Source organism: Penicillium rubens (assembly GCF_028828025.1).
Source record: "Penicillium rubens strain IBT 27055 chromosome Unknown utg000002l_segment0_segment0, whole genome shotgun sequence".
Classification (NCBI taxonomy): Eukaryota; Fungi; Ascomycota; class Eurotiomycetes; order Eurotiales; family Aspergillaceae; genus Penicillium; species Penicillium rubens.
The window spans coordinates 6,118,041-6,138,866 of NW_026890600.1; the positions used below are offsets into that span (position 1 = coordinate 6,118,041).

Sequence of the window (20,826 nt, forward strand, 5' to 3'; positions counted from 1 at the left end):
ACATCTGGCGTAAACAAAAGTCCGATTCTCATGTGCCCTAGTGATAGTACTGTTGATCATAGCATCACTTTTCTTCGGACAGCCAATCGCAATGAGCGTTCATTCCAGCCTTGGAATATCATCGCCTATCCTATTGTAAGCGAAGAAAGCATTTCAAATATGCATCCTGTGGTGGCTTTCAATAATGCTTAATGCATTCCAAATGGATATGCAAACTTTCTGTTCCTGCTGCTTGCAATAGATGAATACATTAGAACCAAGCAAAAAGCAATATGAAACAGTAGGAAATTATTTCTCCATTGTGGCACGGCCCGAAGGGCCGCCCATAGTGTCCCTACAGGTCGGGGCAGCACTACTGCATTTAATCTATTGTTGGTCGCCCAATGTGTTGCAGATAGAATACAATTGCAACCATGTACTTTGGTATACCTACAACTACCGAGATTCTCTACGTTAACCCCTGAGACTGTCGTCTCGACCTAGTCAATCTAGTCTATATGTGGTAGGAGCAATCTCGGTTGGTGACGGTGCAAAGTCCAAAGCTCCTACGCACAATTTGTACTTTGTACCTAGTCAGTCGGATCGGATTGGCTGAATTTTCTTCAATGCATTGTCCTCGGTCCATTTTACGGTCCATCCTTCGCCCGGACTCGCTTTCGCTTACTCCATTCTCCGTAGCCCTGTGATAGTCAGGAGGCAGGAGGCACCCTTGCAGCGGAAAATTACTTAGGTCGCCTCAGTGGCGGAACGTGGAAATCACCTGCATATAGTATACGATACATGTAAGGGGAGAAAACCCAAGAGAAAAATATCTATGAAGGATCAGGATGCTTTGATAGTTTGAACCGTAGCTTTGGATTGAAACTCTATAAACTTATCCAGTTCCTTGGTTCACGAAAAAGTTACCATATCCAACAGCGGGAAGTGGGGGGGTCCTCACCTCTCGACGACCTTGGGAGATCACAGAATCCCTGATACCTGGATGGCGCGAATGGGGAAGTGGCTTATCTGTCCAATCCATCGGAATTTTCCCATAGAGGTCCTTGCATCATACTTTGTGTTCAACTTTCACCCACAGCCAATCATTGCCCTATTCTTCCGTGCACTGGCACTACCTAGTTCCTTTACGTTGATAGTGCAGACTCTGCTAAGGAACTGTAAACTCTTCCCCGGGCCACTCTTAATCCCCAAAGCTTCCTAACGAATCCACCATAGCGGAACCCATTACTCGCGATCACGTTTACAGCACAGCCTTACTCCTTTTTTCGTTCCACTCCCACTTTTCCCATCCGACAAGATATATCGCGTTCCCAGCAACCCACTAACCCGCCAGTCTAGTCTCTAGTGTCCGCTTATCCCCGATCCGCGGACCAATACAATCATCGTAACCATTGACCCAGTGGACCATTTGCATCCCCGTCACCTGCAAAGACGGACAAATTTCCCGAAGCAGCACCCGCAAGATCGCCCCTGGATATCTGTGTCTGGTCCCGATCGAGTGGTGAGGCTGGAACGGATGTCACCGTATAGACTTTGAAGGATCATCGCCTTTATTTATCTTTCGGGGATCCAATGTGGTGAAAAGAAAACTGGAGCCCGACTGACCAACGAACAAGACCGTTCAATTTCCACTGATCCCCGACCATAGGGCTTTTTGTGGCTCTCTTCAACCCCCCGGGAGCGCCCGGTTTCCACGCGAGTCAGTGGCTGGGGAAAAATTATGCGCTGCGGGGCAGACAGTGACAAATACATCCCAGCATCTCCATTCGCCCCATAATTAAGGTGCATGCCATTATTACCAACTACTGTGCTGACTGTGGGCTTTCTGCGTCTGTCGTGGATTATGTAGCTCTCCAACAGGAAACTCGATTACGGGCATGAAGGTGCCACTTCTATTCCACCGGGATTCGCTCATTTCCGAATCGTTTAATGCAAGGAATTACCCTTCCGTTCCATCCGTAGAGCTAATCAAGTGGGACATCCTGAAGAGATTTTGAGTTCTAAGTATCAAAGTTTCGAATCTAGGTCTGGTATTCCCCGTATTCCCCTCATTTCGATCACCATGGCTCTAATTCTACACTTCCTGTTGTGCGAGGCGGGTTTTAGTGTTTGGCTACGGGAGAAGCGATCCTTCAGTCCCGCCACATTGGTACTCTAAGGCAAAGATAGGTGCATTGTGCATTGCATGGGATTGTCGCGGTGTGCGGTGGTGCTTGTGGGTATGTTCCCACCGTGGCTGGCTTCGCTCTTCCCCCTCAGGGCTGAGTCGATCGAAGGCTTGCAGGCGTTCCAGATCCCGATTGAGTCTCGACAATTCAGATGTTTCTTGGAATATATATTATTATACGGTTGACTATTATGCAGATAGTTCAGGCCGCTGGTCTTTTTAGGAAGTATAAAATAATCAAAATGAAATCTGTTCGCGTCCAGAGAGGGGAAGATGGAACAGGTACTAGACAAACCAACGCCTTGTGGGTTCATGACGTTCCTGGAAAAGACTTCCAGTTTGCAGAGACCTACCATCGTATGTGTAGGACTGGAGCTGGGCTGATGCGCCGGTAGCGTGCATAGTGGATAGTGCAGAAGACAGACCGTCATTATGGAGCACTCTATACAGAGACGGGATCAAATTCCGTAGGCTGGTCGCACAACCAGCTCCCAAATAGCCAGCCACTGATGCACACTGGACTCCATACTATGTACGATCGACCTGGGAAGCGGGGATGACGTCCGGTCTTTGTTCGGTGTGAAGACAGTTACCATTTCGAGTGGAGGCGGCTTTGGACGAAAGGAGAAAGTGGATAAATTCGTAGTTTGACAGTGCATGGGCACACAAATCCAGCGAAAGTAGCAAGACAAATTGAAACGAATTCGCTTGGAAAGCACAAATTCTTTCCCCCGAGTCGAGTTACTATCCGGGAAACCCTGATCGCAGTCCGTGCGAGATCGATCTACTTCTGTGAACATTGCCTCTTTTGTCGACGTGCACAACCCTGGGGAGTTCGCGATCTCAAGATCAAGATTGCTGTCTCTCTGGTTGGTTCATCAAGACATGGCCCATCGAACAAGATTCCGGTGTCCACATTCGAGATCAGTCGTGCAGCCGTGTTTTGAGGTCATCCACATCCCTTGCCTGGGATCTGGATAGCTGAAACATATCCTGAACGCAGGTCCACAGCCAATCAGATTCTATGAATGGGAAAAGGATGGAAGGTAATGCCATGCGATCCTTAGATTTAGACGCGAGAAAGACACCCTATACGTATGTTGTAGATGATATCCCTTGTGTTTCGAAATTGTTAACAGTGGAAGTAGATTAAACATCTGACGTGCAAATCAAAGTCGAAATCCACTTCTTGTCATTGCCCCTCCTTTTTGCCCCTCTCAACACCTTTGGCATCGGGAAATATATATACAACATATTTCAGGTTGAGATATTTCAGACAACTGTACCAGGTACTTCAATGAAACAGTCGTTCCTTATTTGAACAATTTACTCCATACATGCATGTACTATAATTCCAACCGCGTGGAGAGTCTGTTTTGCAGGCAGTAAGGAGGTTATGCAGGAGTGTCGTATACCTGTTTGAAATTGGCATATCTATTTTTTTCTTGCCGGAGATATATTCTCAGGATGTGATCGTCGAACCAGAGAGAAGGGGGAAACCATGTGGAGGAGGGCCTATGTACATGGTTTTATTATGTCGAAGATGACAATCTTAGCTTCATGTCCTCGCGGAATAACTGCAACATACAGATAAGTACGGAGTAGAGCTTACAATTTGTTATATTTACCCGAAGGCCTCCGAGTAGACGATGGACAGGTGGCCAACCTTTCACCGCTACAATGAATTACTCTGGGATATCAAGATGTCACCGCCACGTTTAGTACAAGACACTACTGCAGATAATCATCGTAAACGATGATTCTAGTCTGGGAATGCTGTCTGTTCGTTTAGTTTGATGTACAATTACGTTGTTCAGCTGTTCACTTGAGTCTAGACAATGATGTCGGTAGTCTTCAGGTTATCCACATATAAACATGTAGTGCACGGCCACAATTTGATCAAAATGTCCAAAAAGAAGGAAGGTAATGTACGAAAGGGAATCACTTTTATCTTTTAGTTCGCAGGGTCAAAATCCAATCGGATGTCCTCATACATCGAGGTAAACCATCTCCAACATGAAACAAGGCTCGGGGCAGCATATTAAAAAGAAAGAAAAGAAATCAAGGCAGACATTCAACCATTTAGCCACTCTCCCACCGTTTATGTCCATCCCTGTCAGGGGGGTCCCCTGAACTGTGCAATGAAAAACTTTTCTTCAGTACATGTACATGCATATATGCACAGACACTGGCGCCACATTCAGCACCGCAAAGTTACATTTGAACGGTCAGGAAGGATCTGCTGTCAACATGACCCATGCAAGCAGCAAAGAGCATCTGGGACCTCTTAGGATCGGCCCGAGGTACCAAAAAGAAAAGAAAACCCGGCTTCCCCGAGCCACTCAGAGCTGCATGGACGGTGTTCAACTCGGGTGGGCTGGCTGAGTGATCTCTTTTGCCATGAACAGGAAATGCGGGGATTCGAGGCCGCTGCAAGCGATTGAATTTTCACGGCTATTGCGAGGAAATAATGCCACCGTCGCTGTCGAGAAGGCCGGCCTCCTTGGCAAGCTCGTAGAATTTGCCGCCGCTCTTGATCAGCTCTGCAGGCGTGTCGAATTCAGCCACTCGCCCCTTGTCCAGAACGACAATCCGATCTGAATCGATGATTGTGTTGATGCGGTGCGCGATCGTGATAATTGTCCGATCGGAGAAGATGCTGCTGCGCAGGGTGCGCTGCAGCAGCGCATCTGTCTCCACGTCAACTGCAGCCTGTCGCCATGGTTAGCTGAAACTATCATCCAAAAAGTAGAGACAGAACTATCTTACCGTTGCCTCGTCCAGAACAAGGATATTACTAGGAGTCAAAAGAGCGCGGGCGAGAGAGACTAGCTGGCGCTGGCCTTGACTCAAGTTGGAGCCTGCAATAATGTGTCAGGGGACAGGATGCCTTAGGCTGTATGTAGACGCAGATAGTCACTTACCCCCTTCTTGAATCTGAGCATCCAGTTGTCCGTCCATCCTCGAGACATGGTCCTTCAATCTCGCATGATCTGTTTATTGCAAACCGTCAGTCGCTGGGCGCCGCGGTAAATGGATCTAAGTGAAACCAACCTATAACGCTCCAAAGCTCGGTGTCATCGTGCACATGACGAGGATCCAAGTTGTCGCGCAAAGTGCCTTCGAACATAGCGGGATCTTGAGGGATGATAGCAAGACGTCCACGAAGATCAGTCAACCCGATTGTAGACACATCGAGCCCATCAATACTAAATGTTTGTTAGCCTGGAGAACAGAGACGAAAGGTAATAGTGGTATGTTCTTACCTGATGTTTCCTTCGACGCCCTCGATAATCCGGAAGAGAGCCAGCGTGAGCGAACTCTTTCCGGCGCCTGTTCGGCCAACAACACCGATCTTCTCCTTAGGCTTGATATTGAGACTAACATCCTTGAGCACAAGGTCAAGCCCAGGGCGATAGCGGGTGCTGTAGTTATTGAACTCCACGGCACCTTGAGCCGGCCAGCCGATGGCAGGGCGACGTTTGAAGATCACGTCGGGTGCCTCACTCGGGAGATTAGCGTACTCGAGAACTCGCTCAACTGACACGATGTTGGTCTCCACCTCGACAGTCTGGCGGACAATCCAGTTCAGAGACTGCGTAATCTGCAGAGCATATGACATGGCCAAACCAACCGTGCCGGGTGAAATCTCAGTGCCAGTCGCAACGGCCATAATTGCAAGTCCCGCGGATGCAAGAATGATGATTGAACCAATGAACTCGAGTCGAACGGCAAGCCAGCGGTTGGCGCTGATGGATGGGAAGTAAGCCCGGAGGTTAGCATCCATGCGCCATTCATTCTCAAGGGCGAATCGATTCTCCTGTCGGTAGGCACGGATGGTGGAGATACCGCCCAGAGATTCCTGGAAGTGAGCGTAGATTGGGCTTCGAGTGACACTGTCCAGACGTTTCAACTCCCGTGAGGTACTCAGGTAGTATTTCTGGTAGCTAAGGTAGATATAACCCAAAGGAACGACGAATAGCAAGAAGTACGGGGTGGCTGACGCAATGACAATCATGGTGAACACCGCACGGGCAGAGTTTGCGAACAACATATTGAAAGTGCGAGCAAGTACCTCATCGACTCGATAAATGTCGCTAGAGAAACGGTTGAGGATGCGGCCAGATGGTGTGGTTTCAAAGAAGCTCATGGGGGAGCGGAAGATAGCAAATGCCATCCGCTCGTGAAGCTTTCGGGATGCTTCGATAGAGCAGAAAATCCACAGGATCAAGTTCTGCACAATGACCAAGAGGGATGATCCCAGGCCAAGCGCCAAGTAGACACCAATGAACTTTCCAACCTTAGCATTGCTTCCATGGGCTTCGTTCCAGTCAGTCCAGCGCTTCAACCAGAAGTTGCCCACCACTTGAGCGGTCTGAGAAGCCACCAAGGCAAGCAAGTAAACAATGACTGCCACGATATTGCTATCCTTTGCGTATTGACCGTAAACACCCCATTTCACCTTGCCTTGCTCTGCGACTTCTTGGGTCTGCTTGCTCTTGAGGACGTTCTCCTCATCTCCCAGCTTGCGCCGGGGACCTTGCCAGCTCACAGTGCTTGCACGGCGCAAGGTGACGGTACTTGTCCGTCTACGGGCCTCGCCAGCTCCTCCCTTGATGGGAATAAGATCACCAAGTTGTTCCGCCTCGTCGCTGTCCGATGTACCACCGTCCTGAACGATGGTGGTTGTGACTGAGCTGTCGGGGCTAGCTAGGTCATCTGAGCCACTCCCAGTACCCTCATCGTCCGAGTCAACTGTCGTAGAGCGAACGAGATTCGAAATCTCCCCCTTCATGGCCATCAGTTGTTCATAGGTTCCTTTCTCGATGATGGTCTTGTCCCGCAGCAGGCCGATAAAGTCAGCCTCCTTTAGTACAGTGATTGCGTTTGTTGCAAGAATTCTGGTCTTGCCACTGAGGAGGCCAGTTTTGCCGAGTACTCTATTGATGATGTGACGTCCAACATGCTGATCGACCGCAGAGAGAATGTCGTCCAAGATATAGATATCGGCACGAGCATACACAGCTCTGGCGAGTGTCAACCGTGCCTTTTGTCCTCCTGAAAGGGAAATGCCACGTTCTCCGACTTCGGTCTGATCACCATCGGGCAAGTTCTTAAAGTCGTCGAGTAAAGCACAGGCCTCAACGGTGAGATCATAGAATGATGGGTCCCATCGGTGTCCAAAGACAATGTTTTCTCGGACACTGGCATTCATAACCCACGGCGCTTGGGCGACATACGCGATTCGACCACGTACAATCACCTCTCCCTGGTTCTTCCACAGGTCACCCAGCAATGACTGTAGGAGAGAAGATTTTCCAGCGCCAACCCGTCCAACAATACAGCTGAGCTCTCCTTTGCGTGCACTGAGATCGATGTTTTCCAGCACAGTCTCCCCGCTATGACGATTCCAAGTGAACGAGGCATCGCGGACACGGACAGACTCGTCACCGATTTGCGCCACGGGATCTTGGAGGACAACAGCATCAGTCTGCAGCTCCTCTGCGGTTAGATACTCTATTAATCGCGTCACCGCCACAGAAGATTCAATAACGGCTGTAATCACCATAGGCAAGATAGAAAGCGGGAATGTGAGCAAATTGAACAGCGTCAAAGCAGGGAACACAATCTCAGTAGTCAAAGGTTTATCATTCGTCAACACGAAGACAGTGAATGTGGAGCAGGACACGAGGAAAGGGGTAGACTGCCAGGTGAAGTTGGCAATGGATTGAGTGGCGCCAATTTTGCGGAGCGTGTTCAGCTCGAGATCATTTCTGATATGGCTGAGTTTGTTCATGAAAGCCGTGTTCCAGGCGTAGAGCTTGATGCTCTTGATATTGTTCAGAATCTCAGTCATCAATCGGGTCCTCGAATCCTTGTTCTTCATTTGGATGATCTGCAACTTCTTCATCATTCGAGCAATGACACCGTTCAAAGGAATCATGAAAATCATGACTCCGATACCAGCAAACATGCTCGGTCCAAGAAGTTGGTAAAGGGAGAGCATACACAGGGTGATTTGGAAAGGCGCAGAGATTAGCTGAGTGCCGAACTGGGTCAGATCTGCAACGCGCTGCTGGTCAACCGCCATGTGATTGACAATATCACCTGTCGTCTTTGCCGAGCGCCCTTCGTTTGATAGTTTCAGCGACTTGGCATAAATCATAGCAGTCAAGGCTGATTTGACTCTCATGCCAGTGTCAAAAGCACGCTGGAAATATTGATGGAGGAAACTTGTCTGGCAGACAGAAACAACAAACATTGACAAGGCGATGACGACACCCCTGATGACAGGCTGCGGGTCCGGGCTTCCATACGAGTGAATGAAGGCAATGAGAAGTCGTAGAAGTTGCGGTTGCACAAATGCAAGGATATCGCTTCCGAATTTGATTATCGCACCACGCACATAGGGTGCACCGAAAGCCTTGAAGAGCGCTGTCCACAGAGATGGCTTTGCCTTTTCGAGCTGTTCATCCCACGCCTCCTGTAGGGCATTGCCCGTGACCCGGGTGGTATCGCGTCTGCGGAGGTTCCAGAGGTCGTCCTGGGTCAAGTAGTTTTTGTATCCATATTTCATCATCGGAGTCATCCAACTGAAAGTGAGAACCGAGAAAACATCAGCATAATTGTAGGGACACTCGTCCTCGTCTCCGAGCGCATCGTAGGCGCTTTGCTTCTTGGGCACGAAATATTCTAGCATAAATTCAAAGAGTGCTAGTCCCAAGCTGATATTGAAACAGACAAAGTAAGGAAGTCGGCCGATATATTCCTTGCGCGCGACCAGGGACCGGAGTTTGACGGCGTAGGCGATGATGAAGAAAAGCCAGTAAAATAGGACAACCCCATTGGGCTGTCTACTCCGCCAATGTTCCAAATATTGCACTGAGGTTATCACCCCCAGCGAAACAATTGTCAGGATGGAAGCCCAGAAGCGAAAATCGGCCCAGAAGCTTTTGGGGTCTGATTCGACCTGGATCGCAGCTTGAAGGGCGGTAACAACGATGAGAGCGGCGAGAACAGCCTATGAACAAAATACCAGTAGTCAGTACATTATCAATGACGTCCAAGGAGGTGCGAAGGTGCGCGGGGGTGCCCGGCATGTACTAACCAACTTGGTATAGAAGTGCCAATTCTTCGATACGGGCTGCGGAATCCGCTTCCTCAGTAACAACCACAAGGCGCCCAGTCCGCTCAGTGTACCCCAGACAGCTACTACAGCCACAATCACGTCAAGGAAGCATGGCGTCAGATCGAATCTCGATGAGCTGAGAGGGCCCCAGCCCTCGCTATCTGTGCAGAAAGGCTGTCGCCGGGAATCAAGCGCCGATCCAAGGGAATGTAAGAGGTGCCCCGGGCGGGACGCCTCCAGGACCACCTGGGATTGGCCATCCAGCATTTTTCTTAGTGACTTCGTCCCAGTGTGCCTTTCTGTGCACAGGCAAGAAAAGATACAACGTTGGAGAAGTACCACGAGGAAAGAATGGGGTGTTGGTGCAAGCTAGGCTGCTGACAAAAGCAAGAACGGGCAGCTCCACTTTACGGGGAAATTCCCGAAGTCGGGGCTGCTTACCATACTCATTCGTATTCGAAGTCAGGCTAATTAATTAATTACACTGTACTTGTACACATGGAGGCAGGGTTGTCTGGAGTTCTTGCATGAGACTTGCGTAACATGAATTAACAGCCTATGTACCTAGGTAGGTATGTCTTCCTGACTCACCTCATGTCCGAATACGAATTTTCCAAGACATTTTCACGTGATCCGAAATGATGTAATCCTCGGGGATAAGCGCACTAAGACCGATGCGGCTATTTCTTATCGGCGTTGGATTTCAACTTGGGAAGTCTGGAGAAGGCTTGATGGCTTCGAGAGCCGTTTATAATGCTGGTCAACATGGATGTGTTCATCGTTTATTTATTTATATACTAGTAATAACGTAAAAAAATCCGTATCCTTTATATGCCACAAGTAACAAATTTCCGAACCGGGATAGCACAATATATATTTCTTGGTATGGGCTATACTTTTAGACATCAATCATTGCCTTTAGCAAATTCCCCAATGACCTTTGATATCTCTTCATTCCCCGAGGTATGTGCATACTCGGCTGCACTACCCCAGCTTCCTATTTTATATGGATCTGCCTCATGCTCTAACAACCACTTAACCCGCTCAACTGCTCCTGCCATGACTGCATACACAATCGCGTACTGTGCGACCATGTGTCGGGACTCTTCTTTCTGATTAACATCAGCCCCACGAGCAACCAGTAGCTCCATTACTGGAATCCTGCTGGTATCGAATTCCCGGCTTGGGACTACATGCCCAGCATGTGGATTCGTACCGGGAGGACAAACCCCTGCAGCATAGTGTAGTGGTACGCCGTTTTGAATCTTAGCACCTGCGTCTAAAAGCATACACACCGACTCAACCCCTCCATGAATTGCAGCTGCCTCGAGTGCAGCACACGATGAAGTATCTGGTCCACCAAACCTGTCATGGGTGGTTTTCTGCACGCCAAGGTTGGGATTGGCCCCATGGTCGAGAAACCAACGAAGAAGAGGGGGGCTCTTGACAGTCCGAGGGAGAAGAGTACTACCATAGTAACCTGGGGTGTTGGGAGTCCATCCATACTGGGTAAGAAGCTCAAAGAGGGCAATTTGTCGTTCCAAAGGTACGCAGAAGATATTGCTTGGAGTTTCGCGAACAATGGGAGAGCCACGATCGAGGAGATAATGAGCAACCTCAATATTGCCAGAGCGTAGGGCACGTGTAAGACCATGGTGAAGAAAAGCAGGCGTCAGATTATTAGATGACACGATGCACTGAATGATGGAGAGCGGGCCGTGCTGGCAGGCGGATTCAAAGGGCACGAAGAAGGCGGGAACTAGACCAACCGACCCGGGATTTTCACTGATGAAGACAGCATCAGCGGGCTCCAGTATGGGCAGATCATCATATTTAGATCCCATTGTCCGTGACTGAGGCTGCATTTGCTGCCGCGAAGGAGTGCCCTTGTTGTTGTTGTTACTGCTTCTGGCGTTTGCTTGTTGCTTAGCAGCCATAATTTGTATTTGATGGCGGCGTGCATCAAGCATTAGCTGCTGTTGACGCTGCTGTTGTGAAGACATGTTGCCCAAAGCGATGATAGACTCTGGTCTCCTATATATTGAGTTTTGCCAAAGTTGAGAGATTGATGCCAAAGAGACGCATGGGCCTTGCGATGCCAGTCATGTGATAGCCTATATAAACGCATTTGAAAATGTGTACTCACAGATCAAGTGTAAGAAAAGCCAATCATGAGTTAATTGGAGTACTTACATGCCTTGAGAAACGACACATTAATTCGTTAACCATTCTTTCACTCTGAATAACCTGAGTCTTACTTTACTCCTTAATCGACCTCATCCTTTGGACCAAAATCTTACTAGGAAGACAGGACTATAAAATAGAGACCTTCCATTCCTGAATTTAACGGCTTACTCTTTACCAAAAGAAAGACCGAGCTGACTATAAACCAAATGCAAAAGTTTATCGGATTTTAGTGATAGGAGGTGATGTTTAGCAATGTCCACAATCTTATTGTATCTAAGCCCAAGCAAACAAGCTTTGTTGTCATTGTCTTCAGCAGCGCTGCGCACAGCTCTTTCAATGTGATAGCCTAGTCACCATCACATACTTACCTCTTTGGGTATCAATGACACAGAAGCACACCTTGCCCCTTTACCCGTACAAAGTCTCTCGCCCACCAATTCTTCTGTCAGAACCAAAGATATTGAACGGGGAAGCTACACTGTTCGAATATCAAAAGCAATACCATTAATTCTCTACAATCCCACTGTTCCCACAACAGCCTTGTCACCCACAGCTACTGCTACCACTATTGGATACTCCGTCACAGAATCAACAACCACAGTTTCCAGCTTCACCTCAACAAGTGATATCAAATACTATGTCCTTCTGATACTTACCAAAAGCCAAGCTGCGTGAGCATAGGCCCTCTGGGCAGCGCCAACATCGGAGTGATGGCCACAATTGAGCATTGTGCATTGATCTCAGAGGGTATCACCACTATTCAATCGACTAAGAGCCATGAAATTGCAATAAGGAGTGGAGTCGCAAGTCCAACGCAGTTTGCCCCCAAGACGAGTCTCTCTAGCAGCCAAGACGAGAGAATGATCAGTTTATTGATTGGGTGTGCCTTCCGGGACGCTTCTCCCCTTTACAACAATTATGTCCAGAGCTTGGCGCCAATTTGGATTAACCAGCTTGGACCAGTGTCTGCCCAATGGTTTGAATATCCATCATCTATTCCCTCAGCTATAGGGGTAAAGGGTGTATACGGATGCACGGCTGTGCTCGTAGTATCCGAGAAAGGTGTGTACATTGCTCATATCTGGGAAAACCCCGTATTCGTTGATCATGGTTCCAATCCAACTGATGACAACTCGTTCACGATAAATGCGTTCAATTCCCTCCGAGATGGAACAGAATATGCACAAAGTGTAACTGGTTTGATCGGGACTGACCAGAACCCCGGTGTCTTGAATGCAATTTACGCACCCAAAGTCTTCGTCCTCACACCATTCACGACTGATTGGGATAGACAAAACTTTGGAATTTCCACCACTCTCAGATATCAAAGGCGTGTCCAGGAGCTCGCGCAAAAGATAACAAGCATTGTTCCCGGTTCTGGTGGCACTGGCATCGTTCTGGGTTATACACGTACGACTCGGCAGGCATCGAGTCAGGAGCCAGGAAGTGCAGGAAGAGCCATTTTGGAGATCGACCCTTCTTACGCGAGACTCACTACACCATATGACCCGAAATCTACGGGCCTCCAGATTGGTCGTTGGCGTTTGTGGGTAGAGGACCAGCTGATTACCTACCAAGACTTCTGGCTCCCGCAAATTGAAGCTTCTTGGGGCACTTACCGACGAGACATTGGCTAGCGACATGGTGGTTACGACAACCTGCCTAGGATCCATTCTTAGGTATTGCTGATATTCACCATTGGTTTTGTGCCTATAACATAACTTCGTCAACTCTTCAACTTGGATTTGCATCCCACCATGCATCTTGAGGTCTCCGTTTAGGCTATCTCCCGAAACACTGGAAGCTGCATACTGGAAGGCAAATAAAGTAAATAGTTGTATAACATACGATGTAGATATCATATAAATATATCCAAGCAATGCAAGTATTCATGACCTCAGATTAGTGGCCAGTCTTCATGTCTATATGAACCATCCTTCGCATATTGTACACATACTGTACACATACTGTAGTATTACTTCTGACTTTAAAAGTATTCAATCTAATCACTATCTTTGATTCAAACCATCGGGATGCGCAACCAGCCCAAGACGCCCAATTAGCCGTTATCTTTTACTAACATCGCAAGGAAAAGAAGAATAAACAAGATTGAAGTTAGGGCAAGTGTAAAAGATACGTCATAATGTTGCCTCTTGCTCTCCAGTCACGTGATTACGACAGTTACTTGAAAGGCAAAAGGCGTAAACAACGTAGATACTTGAAAGATGGCTAGAGAAAGGAGTACTTGTTAGGATGATGCGCTAATACGTGAAATGCAATGCATACCAAGAATACAGGAGTGGATGGGTGTAATTTCCTAATCGGGAGGCCGACTCGTTGTGGCACAGCAAGCTTGGAATTACTCACAGGAAAAAGAACATACTCGAGGACGCAAAAGGGGCTGAGTAAAGTTTCATAATATGACTCAAAAGCATTGCAAATTCAGCATCTACAGCATAGACATAGTTAACGCGACGAAGCTCATAAAGTCCACATAACTACCCGGCATTGCTCTTAGGCGGTAAGAGCCCACTTATCAGCGTCATTGGAGGGGCACCACGATCTCAATACACATTCTTCGCCCAGCCCATCATGGTCGACACGACTCAGATGGAGGAGCTCTTGAAAAGGCCTCTATATGGTACGCCTCCGAAACCCCATATCGTCTTTGATTCAATCCGCTGATCTTTCCAGTTTACGATCTGCCGCCAGAACTTCTTGCTAGCCTAACGGCCAAGACCACAAGCCAACCTATCGCCGAACAAGACCCCGAACCCTCTTCGAAAGACCTCGAACTAGCGGCACAGGACTCCGCGATCGCAACGTCCAACCTATGCTCCCTCTGCAGGGTGTCTTACAACAGTGTACAGGAACAACGCAGCCATGTCCGTTCGGACCATCACCGGTATAACATCAAAGCCCAGCTGCGCGGGAATGCGCCGCTGGAGGAAATCGAGTTTGCAAAGGCAATCGGAGAGCTAGATGAGTCTATATCCGGTTCTGAGTCCTCGGAGACAGAGGAGGAGGATTCAGAGGAGGCCGCGAGCACAGCGCTGTCCACCCTGCTGAAAAAGCAGGCCAAGCTGTCTCACCCGAACGAGGATCCGGAAATGACCGAGACACCGATCACTCCGAAGCATCCCATATTCTGGCTGTCTAGCTCGGGATTGCCATCAAACAAGTCCCTAGGTGTATACAGGGCTATTTTCTCAAATGAGGAGCAGGACGAACCCGCTCACCTAGTTGATACTCTACGACGGAAGCAGCTGGCGCCTATCAAGGCGCGCACCAACAAGGCAAGCAACGTGCAAGACCCCGCTGCTTCTGGCCCGCACATTTTCATGTGCATGATCGGCGGTGGCCACTTTGCGGCTATGTTGGTTTCGCTAGCACCAGAGATCCACCGAAAGCAAGGAGGAGTTGAAGACAGACAGGCTCGAGTCATTGCGCACAAAACGTTCCACCGATACACGACGCGGCGAAAGCAGGGTGGTTCGCAGTCTGCCAGTGATGCGTCACGGGGTGCTGCCCATTCAGCAGGTTCAAGTTTGCGTCGGTACAACGAGGCTGCACTTGAGAAGGATATCAGAGAGGTTTTGTCGGATTGGAAAGGAATGATTGATACAGCCGAGCTGTTGTTCGTCCGAGCCACGGGAAAGACAAATCGAAAGACTCTTTTCGGTCAATATGACGGACAGGTCCTCAGACAGAACGACCCCCGACTACGGGGTTTCCCCTTCAATACTCGCCGTGCGACTCAAGGGGAGCTCATGCGGTCCTTCAAAGAGTTGACCCGAATGAAGGTCAGCGAGGTGGATGAAGCCGCACTGGCTGCGGCTGAAGCCAAGCGGCGAGAGCAGGAATCAAAACCATCTACCCCTGTCCCAAAACCGCAACCACAGAAACCGAAACTCTCAAAAGAAGAGGAAGCTGCGTTGTTGCACACATCCCAACTGCAGGCACTCATTCGCCGCTCAAAGGTTCCCGCCCTCATGTCCTATATCTCAAACAACTCCATACCTTCTTCTTTCACCTTTACGCCTGCCGACTCGCCACAAAACTTCCGCTGCCCCACCCCGCTCCACCTTGCAGCAAATCTCAATGCACCAGCCGTAGTCACGGCCCTCCTCACAAAAGCCCGGTCTGACCCAACGGCAACCAACAACGAAGGCAGAACCCCATTCGAACTCACCGGCGACCGAGCCACGCGCGACGCCTTCCGCATTGCCCGCCACGAGCTTGGCGAGTCACAATGGGACTGGGAAGCAGCCAAGGTTCCGTCAGCGGTCTCTAAAGCCGAGGCCGAAAGCCGAGCTGAGAAAGAACGCAAAACCGCCGAGGAGGAAGAAGCCGCCCGGCGCAAGGCTAGCTTGGATCGTCTGAAACGCGAAGAGGCCGAGAAGGCAGCGCAGCCGAGAACGACTAAATCCGGCGGTCGTACTGTAGGCGCTGTTGAGAAGTCTGCGGCCGAAAGGAGAGATGAGGAGACTAGAGGCATGACGCCGGAGATGAAGATGCGACTGGAGAGAGAGCGCAGAGCGAGAGCTGCAGAGGAGCGTTTCAAGAGAATGCAGGGTCAATGAGGTTTTGTTTGTATACCCTTTAAGCATTGAAGTTTTGGCGGCGTGACTATCGCCGTGAATATTATATTTCTAAGTAGACATTGGCTCTGGGCTTGCCACGGGGCAAGGAAAATATTACTCATGTTTAGAATCTATTTCTCTTCCTCGCTATTGCTTACGCAGCAATAAGCCCAGGAGTTCCCTATTTCCAAGCAAGCATCAAACAGTATCAAAGGTTTGGGAGCTAATAAGACCAGTGTCACTGGCGATGATCCTCAGCAGAACGAAACGTCACTTAATCGCCACTGAATGGCCATCCCTAGGAAGCAAGTTACGCAGGCGATAGTTCTTGGTCCTTCGGGCACATACGGGCCACGACCCACAGAGGGACAGGAGGGGGCGCACGAAGGCAACAATAGCGCTTACTAGGACCACCAGACAAGGATAGAGGGGCTTCCACTGACCATTGGGCAGTAAGAGGCCAGGGTCCAGTGTAGTGAGCCCACTTCTATTTTGGTAGCCTCTTTGTTCTTATCCCTGTGTCTCGGGTAGGGTTAGTAGCCACCAAAAAGGATAGCGGGTCCTTATCGTGTGACTGTGAAAGTAGAGCAGGGGGATAACAGAAGAGGGGGAGGAGGGGAGCTCAATACAGAGATAGGGAGTGCTGATCGGGAGCAAAACTGGAGAGATGGTCTCACTTTCAGGCCAATGAGTGGTTGAGCGATGGGGAAGTGCACATGACACGAAGTAGATGGCCTCGGTTTGCAAGTGTGGTAGACTCGAGTGTTGTGAGGCAGACCTCTTCTTTCATTGCTATGGATATGCTAGAAAAGCTTGGTACATGAATTAGAATTCTAATTCTATAGGCCCTCTTTTACAAGGGTTCCGGTACCTATCTACACAGCCCCTACACCGAGACACATCATCCGGTCTGCTGCGCAATGGTGTCTATTCGCAACCAAAAAAGAAAAGAAAAGCGATAGTGTATGGGGTAACAAGACCGGGAATCTAGAGGAATGATCGCCAGGGGAAGCACACATGTTGGGCCAGAAAGTAAGACAGGGAGAGAGTGATGGGGCAAGAGAACTACCAAGGGATCTATATTGAGCTATGTCTGAGACGATGAGGCCATCAAGGTGAACCTGTGAAACCTTGTATCTTGTCCTATAAGCTCCAAGGCGGGGGCCTGGAGGGGCAAGTAGACTCCCAGCCACATTAGGGCACGAACAGATCAGAAGAATGTGGAGGTATGATCGACATTAGGGACCGTGGGAAGGGGCTTATGTCTTGCATTACCGCCACTGCAGGAGAAGCTTAGATAGCATCCGTAGATATCTCGGTACCTAGTAGGAGAGAACCCTGGAAATTGGAAAACTTTCATCCATTCTAGGTTTTGTGTTTATTGCGTTGTGTTATTGATGACTTGCCTCTCTGTGTCCTAAGTCCCAGAAGCCTAACCTTGTGATAATTAATGATTCTTGGTGGGAGCAGTTTCATCCTCGGGCTACCCCTTGCATGAGATTGGATTTTGATCTGTGGCTGGGAGCACGGGTCTTGGAATGGAGGCTTAGAGTACTCCGAAGGCTCTCCACTCGGTATTGTAGATAGGACTAGGGCCGTTTGAATAGTGGCCCTGCTAGCCCTTCTAGTTAAGCTGGGTTCGAAGGAGCAGCCACCCTTTTTCAATTGACACGAATGGAATATCATTTACCAACTGTATGTACATCGTAGTACTCTGTAATGAGTGGAGCAATGAGTCTATGTGTTATAGACCTGTAGAGGACTTGTCGGCCCGTAGTGTGCAGCCAGTCTGCACCCCACAGTGTGGTAGATGCAGAGCTCTGCAAGATAATGCAAGCCGTATCTTTGCACGAGTTGGCCTGAGTGACCCTGTAAGGGGAAGCAAGGGTGGTCAGAGTTTCTTACAGTACAGTATAGAAAATCCCCCGGTGGGATGAGCCTGGTTGATCCTATTGGGCACATGGCATTCTAAGCATTGACCCACGAGCAGCACTGCAGTACTCTTTATTCACATACATACTGTACTCCATTGGTATACTCCGTAGTGTCGTCCATACAATACGTTGTTAGGGCATGTGTGCCCCAAGAGTCTTGGCGCGGCACGTCGCGTGACGCGAAAACGCGAGACGCGTTAACGCGTTGGAATTTTTGAAAGCCACCATTCTACGGAGTACCATTTCACGAAGATATCTACAAGGTCTAAGAGTAGGTTCATACAAGTAGCAGTGTTTGAAGGTGCTATAGTCCTAGAGCCCTAGAGGGCTGGTATGGCAGGGAACACATCTCCTGGGCTGGTGAAGGGTAGAAGAAGGGTAGGAGAACAGTAGGAAGGGAACTTCACCCTCTTTCAAATCATTATTAAAACGCGACTTCCCCCAGTGGCGAAGATGGAGATCAGGAAATCAAAGAATATCGTAGCTAGGTATGACCTAGCGCGTCTAACAGGGCTGCGCTTTGATGCCTATGCAGCCCGACGCCATTGACGTTACAGGCTCTAATTCCATTGCAATACAATCCAATCCAGATCTACTACTCCGGATACATTGAAATTCAAAGAAACTCGAGTGCAGGGGATCTTCAGGGCTGTTGCCCGAATAGGAAATGTAATTGAAAAAAAGTGTCTCAGGGGTGCCTCGTGCCTGTTGCCCTCTCCAGGGCTCTCTTTGTATGCGCCTTGCATATAGTCCCTCTTATCCTAGACTCCTTAGTATACTGTTTCACTGGTCTATAGTTGCAAGTTCATCAAGTACTCAGTAGTTCGAGTATAATAGAAAGGCATTCCTGTTCCCTATCTAGTATTTCCTATCATCACTCTCACTTTCGTTGACCCTTGAGATATCTCTCTCAAATCCCTTCTTTTTTTAATTGTTTCCAACTGTTTCAAGTCTTTGAACTGTTTCATCAAAAAAGAACCTTGAACCTGAAATTCATTAATAGAAACACATTCTTTGTGACCGGAAATAAACTTGACGTTGCACGATCACCCGTTTGCGGCCCCAATTTTCTTTTATCGCATTTCCCCTCCAACTTCTTCTCCCCTACACACTCGCTGCCAAAACTCTTTTATATCACCACGCTGTCGCATCACCCGGAAAAGGTGGAAATCGAAGCGCATTTCAACGACAAGTTAATTCATTCGTTTTCGCATCCCCAACTCCCTCGTCGCGCATCGAAACCGCCTCCGGCGCAACACAGCCTACCCACAAATCGCGCGCCCGCGCAACAACTGGTTGACTCTCTCTCTCTTTGATACCATTCATCTTCAAACCAACTTCAAACCACTCAAGTCGCGCATTAAATTTATATCTACAACTATGCTACTTCCATCCGCCCTCCCATGCGATGTGCGCCGGTCGTCTCGCTTCACCCCTAGTCGCCTATTTTCAGCGCCTCCCCCATCCGACACAGGATTTCCATCGGGCAACGGTCTCCTCGGCACCTGTCGCGCACTACAATCTCTCCTCAACAGATCGCCCACACCTTCATCGCGATCAGTGAAATCCCAACGTCTCCAGAGCCCCATCCCCTTCAACACACCCCGTCGCTCGCCACGATCACACAAGACCGTCCGACCCGTCTCTCCCAGACAAACACCACCACCCAGAACTGCCGCTCTCACACCCCCTCCCCCTCCATCCGCACCCGCCCGCGGCGCAAACAAGCGCCGCCGCGACATCCTCGACGACGATGACAGCGACGCGGAAATAGGTCGGCGCAACCGCTTCGCGACTCCCAAGCGCCGCCGTCACATTCCCTACAATATGCCTCTCGGCCTTTCCTCTACAGACTTTTACTCTCTACATTCTCCTCCTGTCACCCAATCTCCTCCATCTCCGCCTCGTCGCCGCGTGGACTATGACATCCCAGCTGGCTCACCCGACCCAGACACGCCTCTGCCCTCCATCGAGGTAACAGATGAACATATCCCTTCGGCTCCACAAGACTGGACCGCCGAAGAAGACGAGCGTCTTCTCGAGCTGGTCCTCGAGAAATTCCGCCTCTCCCAACAAGAATGGGACGAGTGCGCGCGCCAAATGGGTCGCAGCCATGTCGGGTCCAGGTGGCTGTCCCTCCTTAGTGAGGGTCGTGTTGGCCTGCGTCCGCGTCGGTGTTGAACATTGCTATTGCAATTATTACCGTCTTTTATTAATGTATTATATGATCTCTGTACCTGTATCCTGTGACTGACCCTGTTCCTATTGGCCTGACTTGGCTTGATTTCTTTGTCAAACACCCCTGTATTATCATACCTTCTTGTCTTTGTGAGACTGTTCATTTTCGTTTCGGTTTTCTTGACCAGCACAAATTGTTTCTGCTTTTTGGTGTTGTGAGTTCCGTTCTACTCGGGCTATGTGAATATGCTTCTTGTTTTCCTGCTCATATACTGTTCTTATTGTGTCACTTACTCTTCCACATCTGTCGTTTGTTCCAATTGTACTACTATCTACATACTACTACCAACATGACTTATTTTCCATTGTCTATTACTCCAACTTCAAGATAGTGGCTATGTAGTGTTACATTCGTCTCATCGTATGTTATTGTTTTCTCTCCAGCTCTCTTCCCAAGGGTCAGTTGGTAGAGCCAAACTTTTATCTAGCCCCATGGATACCACAAGGGGCTAGATACACCTACAGCTGAGTGAAACATGCTATTATACAACCTCAAACCTGCATACAAGCATTTATTCAAGGTACGGGAAATGCAGAATTGGATACTTGTGAAAAATCCATGTATATGTCCATCCAACGCCAGACACC

The 20,826-nt window shown here is 49.0% G+C and overlaps 5 protein-coding genes across 5 annotated transcripts; 3 read left to right on the forward strand and 2 right to left on the reverse strand.

Moving 5' to 3' along the window:
• Nucleotides 1-4,621: 4,621 nt before the first annotated feature.
• N7525_004805 (ATP-binding cassette glutathione S-conjugate transporter YCF1) lies at nucleotides 4,622-9,563 on the reverse strand (the record flags this gene model as incomplete). The annotated part of the gene is made up of 6 exons (XM_002565448.2): nucleotides 4,622-4,879; nucleotides 4,937-5,028; nucleotides 5,092-5,160; nucleotides 5,222-5,376; nucleotides 5,434-9,188; nucleotides 9,276-9,563. 6 exons carry the CDS (start codon nucleotides 9,561-9,563, stop codon nucleotides 4,622-4,624), a joined length of 4,617 nt encoding a protein of 1,538 aa, XP_002565494.2.
• Nucleotides 9,564-10,201: 638 nt separating this feature from the next.
• On the reverse strand, nucleotides 10,202-11,299 carry N7525_004806 (ankyrin repeat domain-containing protein; the record flags this gene model as incomplete). Its single annotated transcript, XM_002565447.1, has 1 exon — nucleotides 10,202-11,299. The coding sequence occupies one exon, from the start codon at nucleotides 11,297-11,299 to the stop codon at nucleotides 10,202-10,204; it is 1,098 nt and encodes a 365-aa protein (XP_002565493.1).
• Nucleotides 11,300-12,193: 894 nt separating this feature from the next.
• N7525_004807 (uncharacterized protein) lies at nucleotides 12,194-13,120 on the forward strand (the record flags this gene model as incomplete). The annotated part of the gene is made up of 1 exon (XM_002565446.2): nucleotides 12,194-13,120. One exon carries the CDS (start codon nucleotides 12,194-12,196, stop codon nucleotides 13,118-13,120), a length of 927 nt encoding a protein of 308 aa, XP_002565492.2.
• A 955-nt stretch (nucleotides 13,121-14,075) lies between these two features.
• N7525_004808 (putative C2H2 finger and ankyrin domain protein) lies at nucleotides 14,076-16,066 on the forward strand (the record flags this gene model as incomplete). Its single annotated transcript, XM_002565445.1, has 2 exons — nucleotides 14,076-14,124; nucleotides 14,178-16,066. The coding sequence occupies 2 exons, from the start codon at nucleotides 14,076-14,078 to the stop codon at nucleotides 16,064-16,066; spliced, it is 1,938 nt and encodes a 645-aa protein (XP_002565491.1).
• Nucleotides 16,067-19,380: 3,314 nt separating this feature from the next.
• N7525_004809 (uncharacterized protein) lies at nucleotides 19,381-20,181 on the forward strand (the record flags this gene model as incomplete). The annotated part of the gene is made up of 1 exon (XM_002565443.1): nucleotides 19,381-20,181. One exon carries the CDS (start codon nucleotides 19,381-19,383, stop codon nucleotides 20,179-20,181), a length of 801 nt encoding a protein of 266 aa, XP_002565489.1.
• Nucleotides 20,182-20,826: the final 645 nt, after the last annotated feature.